The following is a 19,607-nucleotide window of genomic DNA, read 5'->3' as shown; positions in this document are numbered from 1 at the left end:
GCAACATAATGTTCATACTCCTACACTCTATGCCCTGGCTGTAAAGGTCAGCATGCTGAATGCCTTTAAGACTACCCTGTCTACTTGCATGGTCACTTTTAGCAAACTATGCCCTTGTATCTCCAGGTCCCTCAGTTCTAGAACACTTCTCGGTGCTCCCCCATTGATAATATCCTGGTTTCAATGTCCAAAACGCATAAATCACATTTATCTAATTTGAAATCCATTTAACATTCCTCTGCCCATCTCCCCAGCTGATCCGAGAGCTCTTTGTCAGTCATTACTTTGCTTCATGATTAACTCACTGTGGTGCAGACATATCTGTCCTGTCTCAGTCCTGCTCCCTCCAATGGAACGTTCAGCAGTCAGGTGTTGTCTATTTCATCTGCCAATGGCATTTCCCATCATCATCCTGGTAGCAGTATACATTCCATCCCAGCCAACATCAGGCAAGTACTGGAGGGGCTGAGCGGCGTAATCAGCAGTCATGAAACAGCGCACCACGATGCCTTCCCAATGATTGTGGGGAATTTCAATCAGGCCAGCTTGAAGAAGTCTCTGACCATCTACCACCAACATATTACCTGTGGAACCACAGGAACAAACCACTTGACCACTGTTACACCGCAAACAGCAATGCCTACCATACCATCCTACACCCACACTTGCAAGTCCATGAGCTCCTCTATGGTCACAATGAGGATACCCTCGGGTTGGAGGAGCAATACCTCATGCTCTGTCTAGGTAGCCTCCAATCTAATAGCATGAGCATTACTTTCTACCTCCTCTTCCTCCTTTTTTCCATTTCCTATTCTGACTCCCCTCTTACCCCTTCTCTTCTCCTCACCTACCCATCACTTCCCTCTGGTGCCTCTCCTCCTTTCCCTTCTCCCATGTTCTATTCTCTCCTTCTATCAGATTGCTTCTTCTTCAGCCCTCTACCTCTTCCACCTATCACCTCTCAGATTCTCACTTCATTCCCCCCTGCCTCCTCACCTTACTTCACCTATCACTCCTTCTCTTCCCCCCATTTTCTTATTTTGGCTTCTTTCCCCTTCCATTCCAGTTCTGACGAAGGGTCTTGGCCCGAAGTACTATTCATAGATGCAGCCTGACCTGCTGAGTTCCTCCAACATTTTCAGAATCAGATTCAGGTTTATTATCACCGACATGTTGATGGAATGAAGGGATAGGTAAATAGGGGGAAATCAGAGGACAATGATTAACTTATAATCAATTGTGGGCACCTTAGCTTACTGTCTTGGACAGTCAAAAAGAAGCTTTACCCAGCAACCGGTGACATACTAGTCTTTGTTCTCTAAAGATAGGCAAAGGTTCAGATAAGGAACTATCTGATCTTGCAGAAGCAGCTCAAGATATAGCTAATTATGGGAAGTATAGCGTAGAGGCTAGAATGTTCTGGAGAAAATGGGAAGGGGTCTGACTGAGGAACTGATCGGTTAGCTTTGACTTAAAATAATTATAACTAACTGACCAATGATTATCTTACATCTAATTGTATCTTAGCATGTGATTGAAATGATTCTAATATTGTCTAAACTTGTAATTGTAAGATTTCCTGCTACCTGATCAATGTTATAAATTGTGGAGAATTGTGTAATTTGGGGGGCAGTTTCTGGACTGGCTCTTTTGGGAGATCAGTCTATAACATCCCCCATAGCATGCTATGAGTAAAGAATAAAGGTTTGAAAAAGAATTATGTGTGTAGTGTTTTTGTGGTACAATTGCTCTTGCATCGGGTCCGATTGAGTACGACAATGTGACGTGAAATTTATTAACTTAGCAGCAGTTCAATGCAATACATAGCCTAACAGAGAAAAAAAATGAATAAAATAAAAATAATAATAATAAACAAGTAAATCAATTACATATATTGAATAGATTTTAAAAACATACTAAAACAGAAATACTGTATGTTAAAAAAAAAGTGAGGTAGTGTCCAAAGATTCAATGTCCGTTTAGGAATCAGATGGCAGAGGGGAAGAAGCTGTTTCTGAATCACTGAGTGTGTGCCTTCAGGCTTCTGTACCTCCTACCTGATGGAAACAGTAAGGAAAGGGCATGCCTTGGGTGCTGGAGGTCCTTAACAATGGACATTGCCTTTCTGAGACACCGTTCCCTCAAGATGTCCTGGGTACTTTGTAGGCTAGTACCCAAGGTGGAGCTGACTAGATTTGCAACTCTCGTCAGCTTCTTTTGGTCCTGTGCAGTGCCCCCTCCATATCAGACAGTGATGCAGCCTGTCAGAATGCTCTCCACGGTACAACTATAGAAGTTTTTGAGTATATTTGTTGACATGTCAAATCTCTTCAAACTCTTAATAAAGTATATCTGCTGTTTTGCCTTCTTTATAACTGCATCGATATGTTGGGACTAGGTTAGATCCTCAGAGATCTTGACACCCAGGAACTTGAAGCTGCTCACTCTCTCCACTTCCAATCTGTCTATGAGGATTGGTATGTGTATCTTCGTCTTACCCTTCCTGAAATCCACAATCAGCTCTTTTGTCTTATTGATGTTGAGTGCCAGGTTGTTGCTGCGGCACCACTCCACTAGTTGGCATATCTCACTCCTGTATTCCCTCTTTTCACCACCTGAGATTCTACCAACAATGGTTCTATTGTCAGTAAATTTATAGATGGTATTTGAGCTATCCCTAGCCACACAGTCATGCATATATTGAGAGTAGAGCAGTGGGCTAAGCACACACCCCTGAAGTGCGTCAGTGTTGATCGTTAGTGAGGAGGATATGTTATCACCAATCCACCCAGATTGTGGTCTTCTGATTAGGAAGTCGAGGATCTAATTGCAGAGGGAGGTACAGAGGCCCAGGATCTGCAACTTCTTAATCAGGATTGTGGGAATGATGGTATTAAATGCTGAGCTATAGATGATGAACAGCATCCTGACATGGGTGTTTGTGTTGTCCAGGTGGTCTAAAGCCGTGTGGAGAGCCATTGAGATTGTTGTCAGCAGTTGACCTATTGTGGCGATAGGCAAAATGCAATGGGTCCAGGTTCTTGCTGAGGCAGCAGTTCAGGCTAGTCATGACCAGCCTCTCAAAGCATTTCATCACTGTAGATGTGAGTGCTACTGGGCAATAATCGTTAAGGCAGCCCACATTGTTTTTCTTAGGCACTGGTATAATTGTTGCCTGTTTGAAGCAAGTGGGAACTTCTTCCTGTAGCAGTGAGAGGTTGAAAATGTTCTGAATAATCCCACTAGTTGGTTGGCACAGGTTTTCAGAGCCTTACTAGGTACCCCATCGGGACCTTCTGCCTTGCGAGGGTTCACACTCTTTAAAGGCAGCCTAACATTGGCCTCTGAGACCGAGATCACAGGGTCATCAGGTGCAGCAGGGATCTTCACAGCTGTAGTTGTGTTCTCCCTTTCAAAGCCTGCATAGAAGGCGTTGAGTTCATCTGGTAGTGAAGCATCGCTGCCATTCATGCTATTGGGTTTTGCTTTGTAGGAAGCAATGTCTTGCAGACCCTGCCAGAGCTGCCGTGCATCCGATGTCACCTCCAACCTTGTTCGAAATTGTCTCTTCGCCCTTGAAATAGCCCTCCGCAAATCATCCCCGGTTTTCTGGTTCTGGTTTTATGTGTGTTGGTTGAAGGTAAAATGGGTGCCAAATCCATCTCCCTAAATCCTATCCCTCTCCCACTTTTCTCTCCTATACTCTCCTCCATGATCTACACCATACCACTGACCCTGCATTGGCCCTAGAACTCTGCTCTTTGCCTGTCTTGCTGAGACCCTCCAGCTCCATTGCTTCTTCCATCTGCATTTCCTTTTCATTCTGCTGATTGACTACTGCACTCCAGGAGGCCTACTTGGCAGCTCCTTTCTTCCTTGACCTGGTTCTTTGTACTTTCTATTGTTTTTACAGCCACCTACAGTACGTGCCAATTTTCTGCTCAGTTTCTTTTTACACCTCATGTACTTTGATAGTTCTTGCTTCTCTGGCTGTCTCCCTTTTCATGTTATTTCTCACGCATTTCCTCCAGTCCTCCTTGATTCATGCCCCTCTTCTGACTTTTTCACAAATATGGTTACCACCAAACTGCAATTCCTCAATTTCTTTCTCTTATATCCTTCATTGAAGTGTATGTCAATAGCTTCAAACTTTTCTCCATGAAGGTTTACATATGGATCCTGCATCCATAATTTGGCCTCTTATTGATATGTAATTTACTGGCCAAATATTGATAGTACTTTTGTGGTCTATATTTACTATTCATAGAAAGAATGAAGGTGTAGATTATTTTCTAAATAGGGAGCAAATTCTGAAATCGGAGATGCTAAGGGACTTGGGAATCCTAGTGCAGGATTAACCTGTGGGCCGAGTCGGTAGTAAGGAAGGCAAATGCAATATTAGCATTCATTTCCAGTCGACTAGAACATATACAGTAAGCAAGGATGTAATGCTTTATTTTACCACTTGCAGGTCCAAAGATAGATGGGCATTGAAGACAAGTGTCTCCATCTTATTACCTTTCAGGTCTGTCCAAGATTCACCCCATATACTGCTGGCCATCCTCATGGGTACATCCAATGACCTGAAGGTGGTTGTGGTGACTGGCCAGATCATTCCTTCCTATCTTCTGTGTCTCTGTAGCTGACGTTGTTCTTTAAAGGTCCAACTCTTTAACCAGAATAAGCTGTCTTCTTGTTCTCCAGTTGAGGTTTACATGACTTCACTCACAGGTTGAAAATCTTGTATGTCATGGTTCAGAACACCTAGCCTTCAGTACACAAGAATTAAAGCTAACTTGATGATCTTATATTAGTTTTACATTGGTTTCAATATAATTTCACTTAGATCCACATATAGTCCGTGTAAGAAAAATAAATCAGGTAACTTCGCATTTCCTTCTGCATACAACCTACTCGTTTAAAGTCCATGAATTGGTCCATTTAGTGAACCATTCATTTTCATTAACCAAGTCATCTTTTCCAAATATTTTAATGGAGAAAAGTCTGAATTTACAAATCAAGTGATGGACTCAGGGGGTTACTTATATATTGACTTGTAAATCTTGTTCAATGCCACTTTGTTTATGTTTTTTATTTCTCCAGTCCTGATGAAGGCTCTCAGCCCGAAACGTTGACTGTACTCTTTGCCATAGATGCTGCTTGGCCTGTTGAGCTCCTCCAGCATTTTGTTTAGGTCAGGATATAAAGTGTGAAGAATGCAACGGTAAAGTTCTGTCATTTTTCTAATGAGCATGCCCACCTTTATTAAGAAAGATACATTAAGTAAGATACATGGCTGCCATGCATCAGCTGTGACTAAATACCTGGTCTTAATGTATGTACATATTATTGTTGTTGTTCCGTACTGCGCCTTGTGGCCCATTGGGTGGCAAGCTTGCCATTTCTTTAGCATTTTTTTCCCCGTTTTCTGAGGCTGAGTTGCCAGCTTGATGCTCAACCCAGCACGGATGGAAAACGTACAAGGAGCAGGCCGAGTTGGACCTGGGACTACTCACCTCAAACTCCAGTGCAGGCACCACTACGCCACCAGCATGTAGTATTGGATGTTTCATTTTCCTGAGGAGTTGCAAATGGGATTTAACATTGTGCCATCACTCCCCAATCTCACGACTGATCTGATAATGAAAAGGTTATGAATAAATAATTGGGCTTAGGGCACTGTTCCAGGAAACTCTGGCAGTAAAGTACTCCACTAGGTATATTCACCTCCAACTACAGACACCTTTCTTATATACAGTATATAAGTTCAACCATTGGAGTGCTTTCCTCATGAAGTCCAATGACTTGGGTGTTATCTGTGCTCCATAATTGCACATCTGATCAACTGCTGTCCAGATGTCAAAGATTCAAATGATCTCTGAAAATTGGTTTCATTGCCTATATTTGACTTAAATTGTGATAAAGTTTGGAGATGGGCATTAGAAAGTGGGTAATGCTGCCTTTTTTCACATTGGTGGGATGACATCAGCATATTCTGAAGCTGAAAAAGGATCTAGTGCTTTCCTGGCGTATATGAAGAATAAACTGTTCTTGGGCTTCCAGCCAGGTACAGGCATTGATTATAACTGATGTATTGACGACAAACTCTGCCATCTTCATCATCATCCCTGATGGAGATGGCAGAGTTTATCATCAAAAGGTCGGTTATAACAGATATCCATACCTGGCTGGAAGCCCAAGAAGAGTTGATTTGACATATCCTGAAGCTGGTTCTGTAGTGTAAAACTTTACTCGTACAGAAGCAGCCTTCACAAGACTTGTGCATTTGCTTTGCCTTAAGTTAACCAGGTTCCCCTTGAGCTGGTATTAGGGTCCCAAGCACTGGTGCTGAAAATCTGCATTAGTTAATTACACATGTAAGTCTACTTTGGCATCAATATATTGTATTTCACTTGGGTGTGCCTTGGTTGTATTTAATGATGCGATCCTGTGGTCTACTTTCACCTATAGGGCAGCGGGACCTAGGAGTAGACGGGTCATATTCTGCATGGAGGCCGGTGACCAGTGATGTGCCTCAGGGATCTGTTCTGGGACCACTTCTCTTCGTGATGTTTATAAATGACCTGGATGAGGAAGTGGAGGGATGGGTAAGTAAATTTGCTGATGACACAATGGTTGGGGGTGTTGTGGATAGTATGGAGGGCTGTCAGAGGTTACAACGGGACATTGATAGGATGTCAACTGGGCTGAGAAGTGGCAGATGGAGTTCAACCCAGATAAGTGTGAGGTGGTTCATTTTGGTAGGTCAGATATGATGGCAGAATATAGTATAAATGGTAAGACTGTTCGCAGTGTGGAGGATCAGAGGGATCTTGGGGTTCGGGTCCATAGGACACTCAAAGCTGCTGCGCAGGTTGACTCTGTGGTTAAGAAGGCATATGGTGCATTAGCCTTCATCAATCGTGGGATTGAGTTCAAGAGCCGAGAGGTAATGTTACAGCTATATAGGATCCTTGTCAGACCCCACTTGGAGTACTGTGCTCAATTCTGGTTGCCTCACTACAGGAAGGATGTGGAAACCATAGAAAGGGTGCAGAGGAGATTTACAAGAATGTTGCCTGGATTGGGGAGCATGCCTTATGAGAATAGGTTGAATGAACTCAGCCTTTTCTCCTTGGAGCGACGGAGGATGAGAGATGACCTGATAGAGGTGTACAAGATAATGAGAGGCATTGATCGTGTGGATAGTCAGAGGCTTTTTCCCAGGGCTGAAATGGCTAGCACGAGAGGACATAGTTTTAAGGTGCTTGGAAGTAGGTACAGAGGAGATGTCAGGGGTAAGTTTTTTATGCAGAGAATGGTGAGTGCGTGGAATGGGCTGCCAGCAGCGGCAGTGGAGGCAGAAACGATGGGGTCCTTTTAGAGACTCCTGGATGGCTACGTGGAGCTTAGAAAAATAGAAGGCTACGGGTAAAGCCTAGGCAGTTCTAAGATAGTGACATGTTTGGCACAGCTTTGAGGGCTGAAGGGCCTGTATTGTGCTGCATGTTTCTATCACTACAAGCAAATAGTTCCCAATGTGTCACAGATAGACAGGGCGGTGAAGAAAGCATTTAGCATGCTGGCCTTCATCGGTCAGGCTGCTGAGTATAGGAGTTGTGATGTTGCGTTTCAGTTGTATGAGGTGTGGGTGAGGCCATTGAGTATTCTGTACCGTTTTCTTGACCCCGTGACAGAAGTCACTAAGCTGGAAAGAGTAAAAAAAAAGTTAGGAGAATATTGCCTGGACTCAAGGGCCCGAGTTACAAGAAGTTAGGCAGGCTAGAACTTTATTTCCTGGAGTGCAGGAGAGTTGAGGGGTGAACTATAAAGGTGAATAAAATCATAAGGGGAATAGGTAAGGTGAATACAAACAGTTTTTTCATCAGGGAAAGGGAATCAAAATCTTGAGGATAAATATTTCAGGTGAGGGGGGGAAAGATGTAAAAGCAACCTGAGAAACAACTTCTTCATGCAAAGGGTGGTATATAAATGGAATGAGCTGCGAGAAAATGTCGTTGCGGCAGGTACCATAATAATATTTAAAATATATTTGGACAGCTACATGGATAGGAAAAATTTAAAGGGATATGGGCCAGAAGTGTGTAACTGGGGCAAGTCTAGATGGTCATCTTTGTTGACATGGATGAGTTGGGTCAAAAGGTTGTTTCAATGTTTTATTCCATTATAATTCTATTACAGTCAAGATATGGTCTGGTACCATCACCCTTTAGTTTTAGTGCTCTCAGCCATTTCTGGGACGAATTGAATTCTCTGATGACATGCCATTTTGATGGACAGGATCTCTGCAACCAATGCTCTTTGGACTAAAAATTGTTAGGAAAGCTTTAGTTGTGACTTTGTCATTATCACATTTATCCATTAAACTATTATTTGTTCAATAGCTGTGGTATGCTTCTGATGTTAAACTTGTGACCCCACTATTTTTGGCTATAACCTTTGCAATGTACTGTGCTGGTGAAAAGTGTGCGTGAAAACGTTTTTGTTTAAAACCTCGGGATTGGTTAAGCATCAATCACGCTTTTTAAAAAAAATCTACGATGCATTTGGACTTGATACTTGCCGAAACTTTGACCAGTCCTTCCCAATTACTTACTACTGGACAAGCGCTAGGATTGAACATTACAGCGCATGCTCTAGACCACTCCTTCCTACACAATGCGATATACAAAGTGTGGGTATTAATCTGTCCATATTGTTGGATATATTCACCTGTTTCAGCTTCCGTAAAGATGAAATCTGACAAACTGATGAATGCTGATTCAAGTGATGATGCTGTCATCACCACAATTACATGTTGTGCACCGAGCAAATAACAACAACCACCACGACCCGCTCGCCAACTGTCGACGCATGCGCGTTGGGCGCGCCCTGCCCGCAGCCCGCAGGGTTGGCGCACGCGTGGTAGGCACCGGACGTGGAGCGGCGGGGGGCCGGCGGCAGCTTCCTGTCAGTTGTCTGCTTTCGAATGTTTGCGAGTCGCCAGCGGAGTCGCCGTTTGAATCGGATGGGAGTGCGAGGCGCGGTCAGCAACTATGCTGCGGTCTGCTGGCGTAAGTCCTCCCTCACCCGTACCGACCAGTAATCAGTATTCTGTGGTGTGGGTTAACCCGGGTCTGGCACAAGGGACTGGAATCAGTTGTGTTCACCCGGAAAGTACAAGGAAAATATACAGTGTGTTCTGTGTGTGTGATGGCCTGAGTCAACTGTGATAACGCAGGCGATGAAGCAACAAATGTTTGCTGCTATAAATTGAGTGGGGTAATGCAGTACAGACTGTAATAAATGTGTGCAGGTGGTTGTCAACTGGATTAATGTAGATTGTATGGGCAGCATCGATTTGACGGGTGGGTGGGTGACACTGATTGTAAAAAAAAACTATGGGGTGTATGAATTAGTGGTAACTATCGCCATTGATTGCGAATTTATTTAACAGGCAGAATGCAAAGTAGGAATGAAGGGGTCTTTACCTCAGTGGCAGGTAGTGACTAGTTGGTTGCCGCGGGAATCAGTCTTTGAACCCCGGTTTTTTTCAATCTGTATCGGTAATTTGGGTGAAGGGTGAAGGAATCTAACATTTCCAAGCTTTTTGAGTGGTGGAGGTGGTAGGCGTCAGGTGGGTGAATGCAAACTGTGAGGAAAATGTAAAGAGGTTCCAGTGTGATTTAGACAAGTTGGTTGAGCGGGCAACCAAGCAATGCGAGGGTATTTATTTTCTTTCCAAAAGCAGCAAGATAGAATATTTGGAATGGATAAAGGGTTAGGGTTTAAGTAAAAGGGGAGGGTTAAGGTTTAGTAAAAGGAGAGGTGCAATGCCACCTGCAATTTCCTGTATGTTTCTAAAATACAGCATTTGGGTGCAGCAAGTAGTTGGAAAGATAAATTAAGCATTGGCCAACAACTGCTCATAGCAGTTGCACAGAGCATTAGGATTCTATATGGCGATTTTGTACATTTTTTGTCTGCTTATAAGCAGACGATTATCTGAGAAAGAATTTTCTTACTCTCATAGAAATGTAATAAAGATTTCCCAGACTGATTCTTGGGATGGAAGGACGGGTGTATGAAGATAAATTGGGTTGATTAGTCCTATATTCATTGAGGTTTTGAAGAATTAGAGGGGCCTCATCAAAGCTTGCAACAGAATTAGATGGATAAGATGCAAGAAGGATGTTCCTGATGGCTGGGAGCCCACAACCAGGGGTCAAGTCCATGGGATAAGGAACCAAGAGCAGGAGAAATTTCTTCATTCAGATGATGTTGAATCTATGGAATTCTCTATCACAGACGGCAGTAGAGACCAAGTCATTTAATATACTCAAGAAGGAAATAGATATACTTCATGCTAAAGATATTAAGGGATATGGAGATAAAATGGTAACTGGGTACTTAAATTGATGATCAACAATGATTATATTGAATGATAAAGCAAATCTAAGGGATGGAATGGCACACCACGTCGTTTATTCTTTGTTTCTTATTCAGTCAACTGGGATAATGGCTGCATTGTTGAACAATACAGACCATATCATAAAACCTGCTGGTGAACAGGGGTAAATTCAACAATATAGATGGTAATGCAGGCGCTAATAAATGTGAATAAGGTTAGAATATGCGTGTTGGCTTGAGTGGATCTGTTTAATACTGGTTTAATATAAATTGTGCTAAATATTTGTTCTTGGAGTAAATACGGTAAAATATTTTAGCATCTATACTTTGTGGATAATAGTCTAAAATTGAGACTGAAACAAATATTTGCTTATTAGTGAATTGAATTAATGCATACAATAGGTAGTCTGGTATAGAATAGCAAAGACTAAGAATTATCTGCTGGTTTGGGTGGAGTAGGATAGGAATTGTATGGATATATAGTATATATGTGTATCTGTTAACGTCTAGAACTTGGTTAAATGACACTAATGTGGAGCAGTTAGTATCTGCTAATATGAATGAATTTGGGTAATATACATGATACTTGCCCATTAGCCTGTTTGAAGAAGCCTGATATGCCGAACTATAGACTGGATGTCTGTAGGTGCAAGTAAAGTGAGTTAAAGTATACTTTTAATGTAGTTAGAGAAAGAACTTGGACACACTGAACTTTCTCCTATTCTAGTCACCTTTGCAAAGTACTTGTCAAAAAATGTGTAGGGTCTTGTATAATTGGGGGAACTCTCCTACAGGCTAAACAAGCAACAACTTGGCTTCGATGCATCATAGAATCATTCTGGCATGAAACATGCTGGACAACTCCACAATCTGTGTTATTTTTGCCTCTTCCACTAATTGGATAAACCCACAGGCATTGGTGCAATAGTACATAGGTAAGAAAGATTGCCCTGAAGTCTTCCGTGTTGTTTTTTTTTTATATACAGGGGGATGGAAGCTTTCTTTAGTCTTCCTAATTGAAGTATTGGACAACGCTTGAAGAAGCAAGGGTACAGAATGTGCTTAAAAGTTCCTCACTAAGCATGACACCTTTACTGAGCTGTTCCATAGACAGACCGTAGAACAGTGCTGGAACAGAGCCTTGAGCCCACAGTGTTGTACTGAACAAGTTAAATAAGTAATGAAATGCCCAACCCAACTAAACTAATCCCTTCTTCCATCACAATCTTTCCATTTCTTGCACATTTACATGCCTATCAAAGAGCCTTTTGAATGCTTCTATTGTATTTGGTTCTATCACCACTTCTGGCAGCACATTCCAGGCACCCAGCATTCTTTGTAAAATTTTGCCCCATGAATCTCCTTTGAACTGAACACTTCTTACCTTAAATGCATGTCCTTTGGTATGATACATTTCATCCCTGGGGAATAAGATACTGGTTATCTATCTCTGCTTCTCATAATCTTATGAATTTCTATCATATCTTCTCTTAAACCTCCTTCTGCTGCTCCAGAAAAAGCAACCCAAGTTTATCCAACCTCTCCTCATCACACGTCTTCTGATTCAGGAAACATTCTGATGAAACTCTTCTGCACCTTTCCAATGCCTGTACATTCTATATGGGGTGACCAGAATTGAATGAAATACTGCAAATGTGGCTTAAGTAGTTTTATAAAGCTGCAACATAACTTCCTGACTTTTGAACTTGGTTTCTAATAATAAAGGCAAGAATGTCAAATGTATTATTTACCACCTCGTCAGCTGCCTTTAGGGATCTATGGACTTGAACCTCTGCATATCTATACTGTTAAGGATCTGGCTGTTAACAGTCTGTTCACCTTTTACATTTGATCTCCAAAAGTGCAACACTTCACATTTGGCCAGCATCTGCTATTTTTCCATCCATATCTGCAACTGATTAAAATTCTGCTGTATCTTTTGCAAGCCTTCTATGCTGTCCATAATGCCACCAATCTTTGTACTAACCCACCCACTTGTGTTTTCATCTAGGTCATATATGTATGACTTGCTGTGTATGGGTAAGCTAATTCTGAATCCAAATGGCTGTTTCACTGTAAATCTCATGCATCTTAATCTTCTAGATGAGCCTTCCACAAAGGACTTTGTCAAAAGCCTAGCTGAAGTCCACATAGTCAACGTCTTCCATCTTCTTCAATCAACGTCATCATTTCCTTAAAAATACTCAAAAGTTAGTAAGACATGACTTGCCTTGCGCAAAGCCATTCTGATTGTCCCTAATTAGGCCATAGTTTTCAAAATACTCATAGATGCTATCACTAATAATCTTCTCAGAATAGGCTTGTGATAGAGATGGTGAATTCAACAGGGACAAATCAGCTTCATATAGTTGGCAATTTACCTGCAGTAGATTAATTTATAATAATAGCATTGATAGAAGTTAAGAAAAAGCAGGGCTGCTTTACTGCTGAAGTCGACTCACAGCCACTGTATGGTTATTGAGATAAAGTGCTGACTTTACACCAGGAATACCCTTCAGTGGTATGGAGCAGATTTGGTAGCACAAAACTGGGGATCCATATGGCATTGTGGACCATTAACCTCAATGGAAATACATGCCATCAAGATCTATATGCTCATGGCTTTGTAGAGCCCATACTCTACCTTTTACAATCAAGCATGATTCAGTGAGAAGTGCAGAAGGCCGTAGCAGGAACAGCACCAGGCCTGCCTAAAATGAAGCTTGCAGCTGCCACACATGTATACTAAACAGAATGGAGTGTATCACACATCAGTGGATCAGAGCAAAAGCTGTGCAGTCCTGCAACATCCTGTTGTGAATGGTAATGGAAAACTGAACTACTAAGGTAAGGGCGAGACTTCAGCAACAAGTTCAAGTTTGTTGTCATCTGACTGTACATACATGCAACCAAATTAAACAACATTTCTTTGGACCACAGTGCACCTAAAATACATATATCCTTGTGCCCAAAGACTGATGGGTATGCAACGATGCTCAAACTGATGTGCTGAATAGGTGGATGGTCCATCTTGTCTTCCTTTAAAGACCACCACCACCAGAGGTGTCTGTCTTTAACCAGTTCAGTTTTCTCAATGTGACATAATGGCTGAGGGTTATAAGTACAACAGAGGCTATGAGACATGACAACTGGCTACAGTAATGAATGGCCATGCTTGTAGCTAGACCGTTCTAATGCAGTTATGCAACTTGATACGGTGGAAAACTGCCCAGATACGTTCAAGAAAAGCAAGTCATATCTAATATAGCTATTTACTGCCCACATCAACTCTCAACTATCAGCAAAATTACAGGAAGTGTGGTTAACAATGTCAGTTCTAGAGACAGATAGATGATGATCTCCCTTGACATCAAGGCAGCATTTGATTATGTATTGCATCAAGGAGTCTTGGTAATTGAGTGGTATCAAATGTAAAACACTCCACAATGTTTTTATAGATTCAATTATCACAATATTCAATACCATTTGCAACACCCCAATAAATGAGGAAATGCAAGCCTGCATGCAACAGCATTCAAATGTGACTTGTAAGTGACATTCCTGCTATATAATAGTCAAGCAAAGACCATCTCCAGTGAGTATCCATCCATTTATCCTTGATGAATCGGCTCATAATGATAGAAATTACCCATTTTCAACATCCTTTGGGTCATCTGGATCCACAAGTAAATACTGTGATTGCAAGAGCAAGCCATGGTGATGAAAGATTTATTTCCTGATACATCAAGCCTTCTACTATCTAGAGCAGAGTTTTCCAAGCTTTTTTTTTCATGCCATGGACCAACACCATTAAGCAAGGAGTCCATGGAACCCAGGTTAGAAATTCATGATCTAGAGGCTGCAACTTGAGAGTGTGATGAGGAAACTCTCCACTTGTCTGGCTGATTGCAGCTCCATGCCATCCAAAGCTTGAAACCACCTAGAATAAAGCAGGTAGTGTGATTGGTATGCCATCACCCACTCTATAAATCCATTCTCACCAGTACTGGTGTACAATGTACCATTTGCAAAGTGTATTACTGTTATTATTTCCTTGGTTATTTCAACATCACATTCCAAATTCACAACTCCTAAAGCCAAGGACGAGAGGTTTTAGTACATAGCATAATTGCCATCTGAATCTCCTGTTCCAAGTTACTGCCTATTTGACTTGAACTATATCCCTATCCTTTCATCATTGCTCTAAATTATGAGACTTACTTTTTAATAGCATTCAGAGTTCCATTACTAAGTAGTTATCTCAATACCATCTTCTCAAAGCCTATTGGGGATGGCCACTAAATACTGCCCATGCTAGCTGCAGTTAGATACTGAAAGAAGAAATAATCAAGAAGTGTCTTGATAAATATCCTTTGGATTGAGTGGGGTGGGTCAATACAAACTGTAATTTGCACTATAAAAGGAGTCTAGCTTGCGTGAATGTGGATAACACTGCATTAATGCACTCAGCATGGCTTTGTGCATGGGAAATTGTGTATCCAAAATTTGATTTTTTTTTTTTGAAGATGATGACAAAGAGGATTGATGAGGGTAGGGTGGTGGACTTTAGCAAGGCCTTTCCTATATATTTCCACAAAATTAGATCACATAGATGGATATATGAACATGCAAGGTTTAGAGGGATATGAGCCAACTTAGTCTAACTCAGGTCGCAACTTGATTGGCATGGCAAGTTGGGCCCAATGACCCGTTTCCATACTGTATGACTCTTGACTCCATTGAATGTTCAGTGGAAAATGATCTGGGATAAAAGATGCTGTAGTAAATGTGTGCAAATATTAGTGGATCAGGATAATATGGCCTCTGAAATATTAGAAATGTACACAGTAATATTGACTGTCTCATGGTCTTCAGGCTTGAGTAAGCTAGATCAATATGTTTTAATAAATGACTACTGGTGTGGGTGAATTTAGAAAATACAGGGGTTAATAGAGATTAATGAGTACTTGTACTGAACATGTCTGGTATGAAGCAGCAAAATGTCTGGTAATCTATGTATCTTGGTGCAAATGCCAAAATAATGCAGGAGATATGGACTTTATTATGTCTAGAATTATACATTCAGTGGCCACTTTATTAGGCACAGGAGGTACCATCCACTTCAAGGTTTGACGTGTTGTGCGTTCAGAGCTGTACTTCCGTAGAACAATGTTGTAATGAATGGTTATCTGAGTTACTGTCTCCTTGCTGTCACTTGAACCATTTTCCACTGACTTCTCTCATTAACAAGGCGTTTTCACCCACAGAACTGCTGCTCACTGGATATTTATTGTTTCTCGCTACATTCTCTATAAACTTTAGAGATTGTTGTGCGTGAAAATCCCAGCAGATCAGCAATTCTGAACCTGGAGGATGGATGGACTGATACTCTTTGACCTGTTTGGCATGGGTGACCAAGAGCCAAAGCACAAGGTCCTGACTTCAGCCAACATAGCTGTCTGGGTCATTGAGGCATGTAGGCCTCCAACCCTACAACAAGGTTGTGGTTCTCTTGGAGGATGCTAGCTTGAAGAAGGGTTAAAATGTTGTAATTTATACTTGATATCATGAGTAAGCTGAGATAATTTGGATCTGTAGCATATTTGCTGGTAAGTTAAAGCTGTTAATGAAATATGTTCCAAAGTGTATCAACAACCTTTGGCATATTATGTGACAGCAATACATCTGCAGACAAATTTTAATCAATGTAGTAATTAATGCATACACTTACCTGCTATAATTTTTTAACTGGAGTTAATATATACTGCAATTTGCCTTGGCTTGTGTGAGAAAATGGGTTAATGTGTTCTGCTGGTATGAGTTTATTAGGATTATGAACAGTAGTATGTCTGTCATGGTAGTAAGTATTGCAACTGCTACTGCAGTGAGTAAACTTGTGTTGCTACTTGTCTTCAGATGTACGTACATATAAATTGGGTGTAGAGTTAGCTACTTAGCCCCTTGAACTAACTCCACAATTTAATAAGAATATGGCTGATTTGATTTACCTCTACTCTGTATTGTTGTCTGTCTGTGATTACCTTTCACATAATTGCTTATCAAGAATCTATCTACATCTGCTTCAAAATATCAAATACATTTTGAAAATCTAAGTATTATATATCTTACCATCCCTTTTTACTCACTACACAATTTTTCAAAAACTTCCTCAGTTCAAACCTGAATTCCCTTTCACTAAACTATGTTGATTTGATCTGTTTATTTGATAGTTTTCCCTCAGTGCCTTATTATTACATTGTTAATAATAGCTTCTTAATATCTGTCATAGAAAAATTTTACTAACTGGCATGTAGTTTCCTGCTTTTTGTCTCTCTGCTTTGAATAAAAGTGAAATATTGCTATTTTCCAAACTAATGGAGTTTTCCCAGAATTTTGGGAAATTAAAACTAATGTAACAGTCATCTCACCGCACACTTTAGTTTGACCTCAGTATATATGCCAATAATAAACCAATTACAGATGATTACCAGATTTGTTTTGTACAATACAGTGTGTGAAATAGGCACTGACTCATAATACAGGTGTAATTCTAAGTATTTAAATCCAGTTTAGTCTGTGAAGTTTCACAGATATAAGTAAATTAAAGCTGGCTGTAATAATAATTTAATAGTTTTTATAAGATTTCTATCTATTCATCCTATCTTCCAACAATAAAAAATATAAAAATATGTTTGATACAGGTCACTTGGTTATGTAAGAAGTTTAAGTAAAATGTACAAGTGATATGGAAAATTATAAGCAAAAAAAAAGGAATCTACTGGAGGAACTCAAGAGGGTCAAACATCCGTGGAGGGAAATGGACAGTTTCTGATTTGAGTTGAAGCCATATAGACTTCCAGAAATGTCAACAGTCCCTGCAGAGTTGCTGCCTGACCTGCTGAATTCTCTAAGAATTTGCTCCTGATTCCAGCAAATGCACTTTCTTGTCTTTATAGTAAATTATAAATCTGCTTTAACAATTGTGTAGATTTGGTAATGTAGATGAAACTATACAAATGATTTCATGCAACTGAACCCTACAGATCTTAACTATGTGATGCTATGTGCATAAATCCTAGAAGGAATTTGGCCAATAAGGTAAATGTAGCAGCAGGTTCTTATTCGAGCACAACAGTGATTGCACAAGAGGCAACAGACCCAACCAGTTCCCCTTCTCCATTTGGTGGAACTGGTTCTTACTCTCTACAATATTTCTTTTGGCTCCTCCCACTTTCTCCAAACCCAGGGTGTAGCCATGCGCACTCACATACCTTTTCGTTGGCTATGTGGAATAGTCCACATCTCATGCTGACACTGCTAATGCTCCCAGCTTTTTCTGCACTACATTGAGGACTGCAATGGTGCTGCTTTGTGCACCCATGCTGTTCAGCAATTTCATCAACTTCCTCCCTGCCCTTAAATTTATTGAGCCAATGTCTAACCATCCTCTCTTCTTTCTTGATCTCGCTGTCTCCAGAGACAATTGGAAACAGACTATCCACAGACATATTTTACAATCATAGAAACATAGAAAACCTACAGCACAATACAGGCCCTTCAGCCCACAAAGCTGTGCTGAACATGTCCTTACCTTAGAAATTACCTAGGGTTACCCATAGCCCTCGATTTTTCTGAGCTCGATGAACCTGTCCAGGAGTCTCTTAAAAGACCCTGTCGTATCCGCCTCCACCATCATCGCCGGGAGCCCATTCCACACACTCACCACTCTCTGCATTAAAAAAAAACTTACCCCTGACACCTCCTCTGTACCTACTTCCAAGCACCTTAAAACTGTGCCCTCTTGTGTTAGCCATTTCAGCCCTGAGAAAAAGCCTCTGACTATCCACACAATCAATGCCTCTCATCATCTTGTACACCTCTATCAGGTCACCTCTCATCCTCCGCCACTCCAAGGAGAAAAGGCTGAGTTCACTCAGCCTGTTCTCAAAAGGCATGCTCCCCAATCCAGGCGACATCCTTGTAAATCTCCTCTACACCCTTTCTATGGTTTCCACATCCTTCCCATAGTGAGGCGACCAGAACTGAGCACAGTACTCCAAGTGGGGTCCGACCAGGGTCCTATGCAACTGCAACATTACCTCTTGGCTCCTAAATTCAATCCCACAATTCATGAAGGTCAATGGCCCATATGCTTTCTTAACCACAGAGTCAACCTGTGCAGCAGCTTTGAGTGTCTTATGGACTCGGACCCCAAGATCCCTCTGATCCTCCACACTGCCAAGAGTCTTGCCATTAATACTATATTCTGCCATTATATTTGACCTACCAAAATGAACCGCCTCACATTTATCTGGGTTGAACTCCATCTGCCACTTCTCAGCCCATTTTTGCATCCTATGAATGTCCCACTGTATCCTCCGACAGCGCTCCACACTACCCACAACACCTTCAACCTTTGTGTGATCAGCAAATTTACTAACCTATCCCTCCACTTCTTCATCCAGGTCATTTATAAAAATCACAAAGAGAAGGGGTACCAGAACAGATCCCTGAGGCACACTGCTGGTCACTGACCTCTGTGCCAAATATGACCCGTCTACAACCGCTCTTTGCCTTCTTTTGGCAAGCCAATTCTGGATCCACAAAGTAATGTCCCCTTGGATCCCATGCCTCCTTACTTTCTCAATAATCCTTGCATGGGGTACCTTGTCAAATGCCTTGCTGAAATCCATGTACACTATATCTACTGCTCTACCTTCATCAATGTGTTTAGTCACATCCTCAAAAAATTCAATCAGGCTCGTAAGGCACGACCTGCCTTTGACAAAATCATGTTGACTATTCCTAATCATATTATGCCTCAATCCTGCTTCTCAGGATCTTCTCCATCAACTTACCAACTACTGAAGTAAGACTCACTGGTCTATAATTTCCTGGGCTATCTTTACTCCCTTTGTTGAATAAGGGAACAACATCCGCAACCCTCTAATCCTCCGGAACCTCTCCCGTCCCCATTGATGATGCAATGATCATCGCTAGAGGCTCAGCAGTCTTCTCCCTTGCCTCCTACAGTAGCCTGGGGTACGTCTCGTCTGGTCCCAGTGACTTACCCAACTTGATAGCTCTAGCACATCCTCTTTCTTAATATCTACATGCTCAAGCTTTTCAGTCTGCTGTAAGTCATCCCTACGATTGCTAAGATCCTTTTCCATGGTGATACTGAAGCAAGGTACGGA

At 41.4% G+C, this 19,607-nt stretch overlaps 1 protein-coding gene and 1 long non-coding RNA gene across 3 annotated transcripts in view; one reads left to right on the top strand and one right to left on the bottom strand.

Moving 5' to 3' along the window:
- LOC140212478 (uncharacterized) overlaps nucleotides 1-8,862 on the bottom strand; it is a 36,386-nt gene extending 27,524 nt beyond the window's left edge. For both annotated transcript variants that reach the window (XR_011889727.1, XR_011889726.1), the window contains exons 1-2: nucleotides 8,734-8,862; nucleotides 5,517-5,636 (exon numbers count right to left, since the gene is read on the bottom strand). This is a non-coding gene — a long non-coding RNA (uncharacterized lncRNA). The remainder of the gene's footprint in view (nucleotides 1-5,516; nucleotides 5,637-8,733) is intronic.
- Nucleotides 8,863-8,935: 73 nt separating this feature from the next.
- The window catches only part of atp2c1 (ATPase secretory pathway Ca2+ transporting 1), a 96,574-nt gene continuing 85,902 nt past the window's right edge, over nucleotides 8,936-19,607 (top strand). The window contains exon 1 of the mRNA XM_072283325.1: nucleotides 8,936-9,074. Within this exon, the coding sequence (XP_072139426.1) occupies nucleotides 9,057-9,074 (18 nt within the window). The 5' untranslated portion in view covers nucleotides 8,936-9,056. The remainder of the gene's footprint in view (nucleotides 9,075-19,607) is intronic.

This window comes from Mobula birostris, chromosome 19 (assembly GCF_030028105.1).
Source record: "Mobula birostris isolate sMobBir1 chromosome 19, sMobBir1.hap1, whole genome shotgun sequence".
Classification (NCBI taxonomy): domain Eukaryota; kingdom Metazoa; phylum Chordata; class Chondrichthyes; order Myliobatiformes; family Myliobatidae; genus Mobula; species Mobula birostris.
The sequence above is the reverse complement of the archived record's forward strand: the minus strand, read 5'-3'. Positions and strand labels throughout refer to the sequence as shown.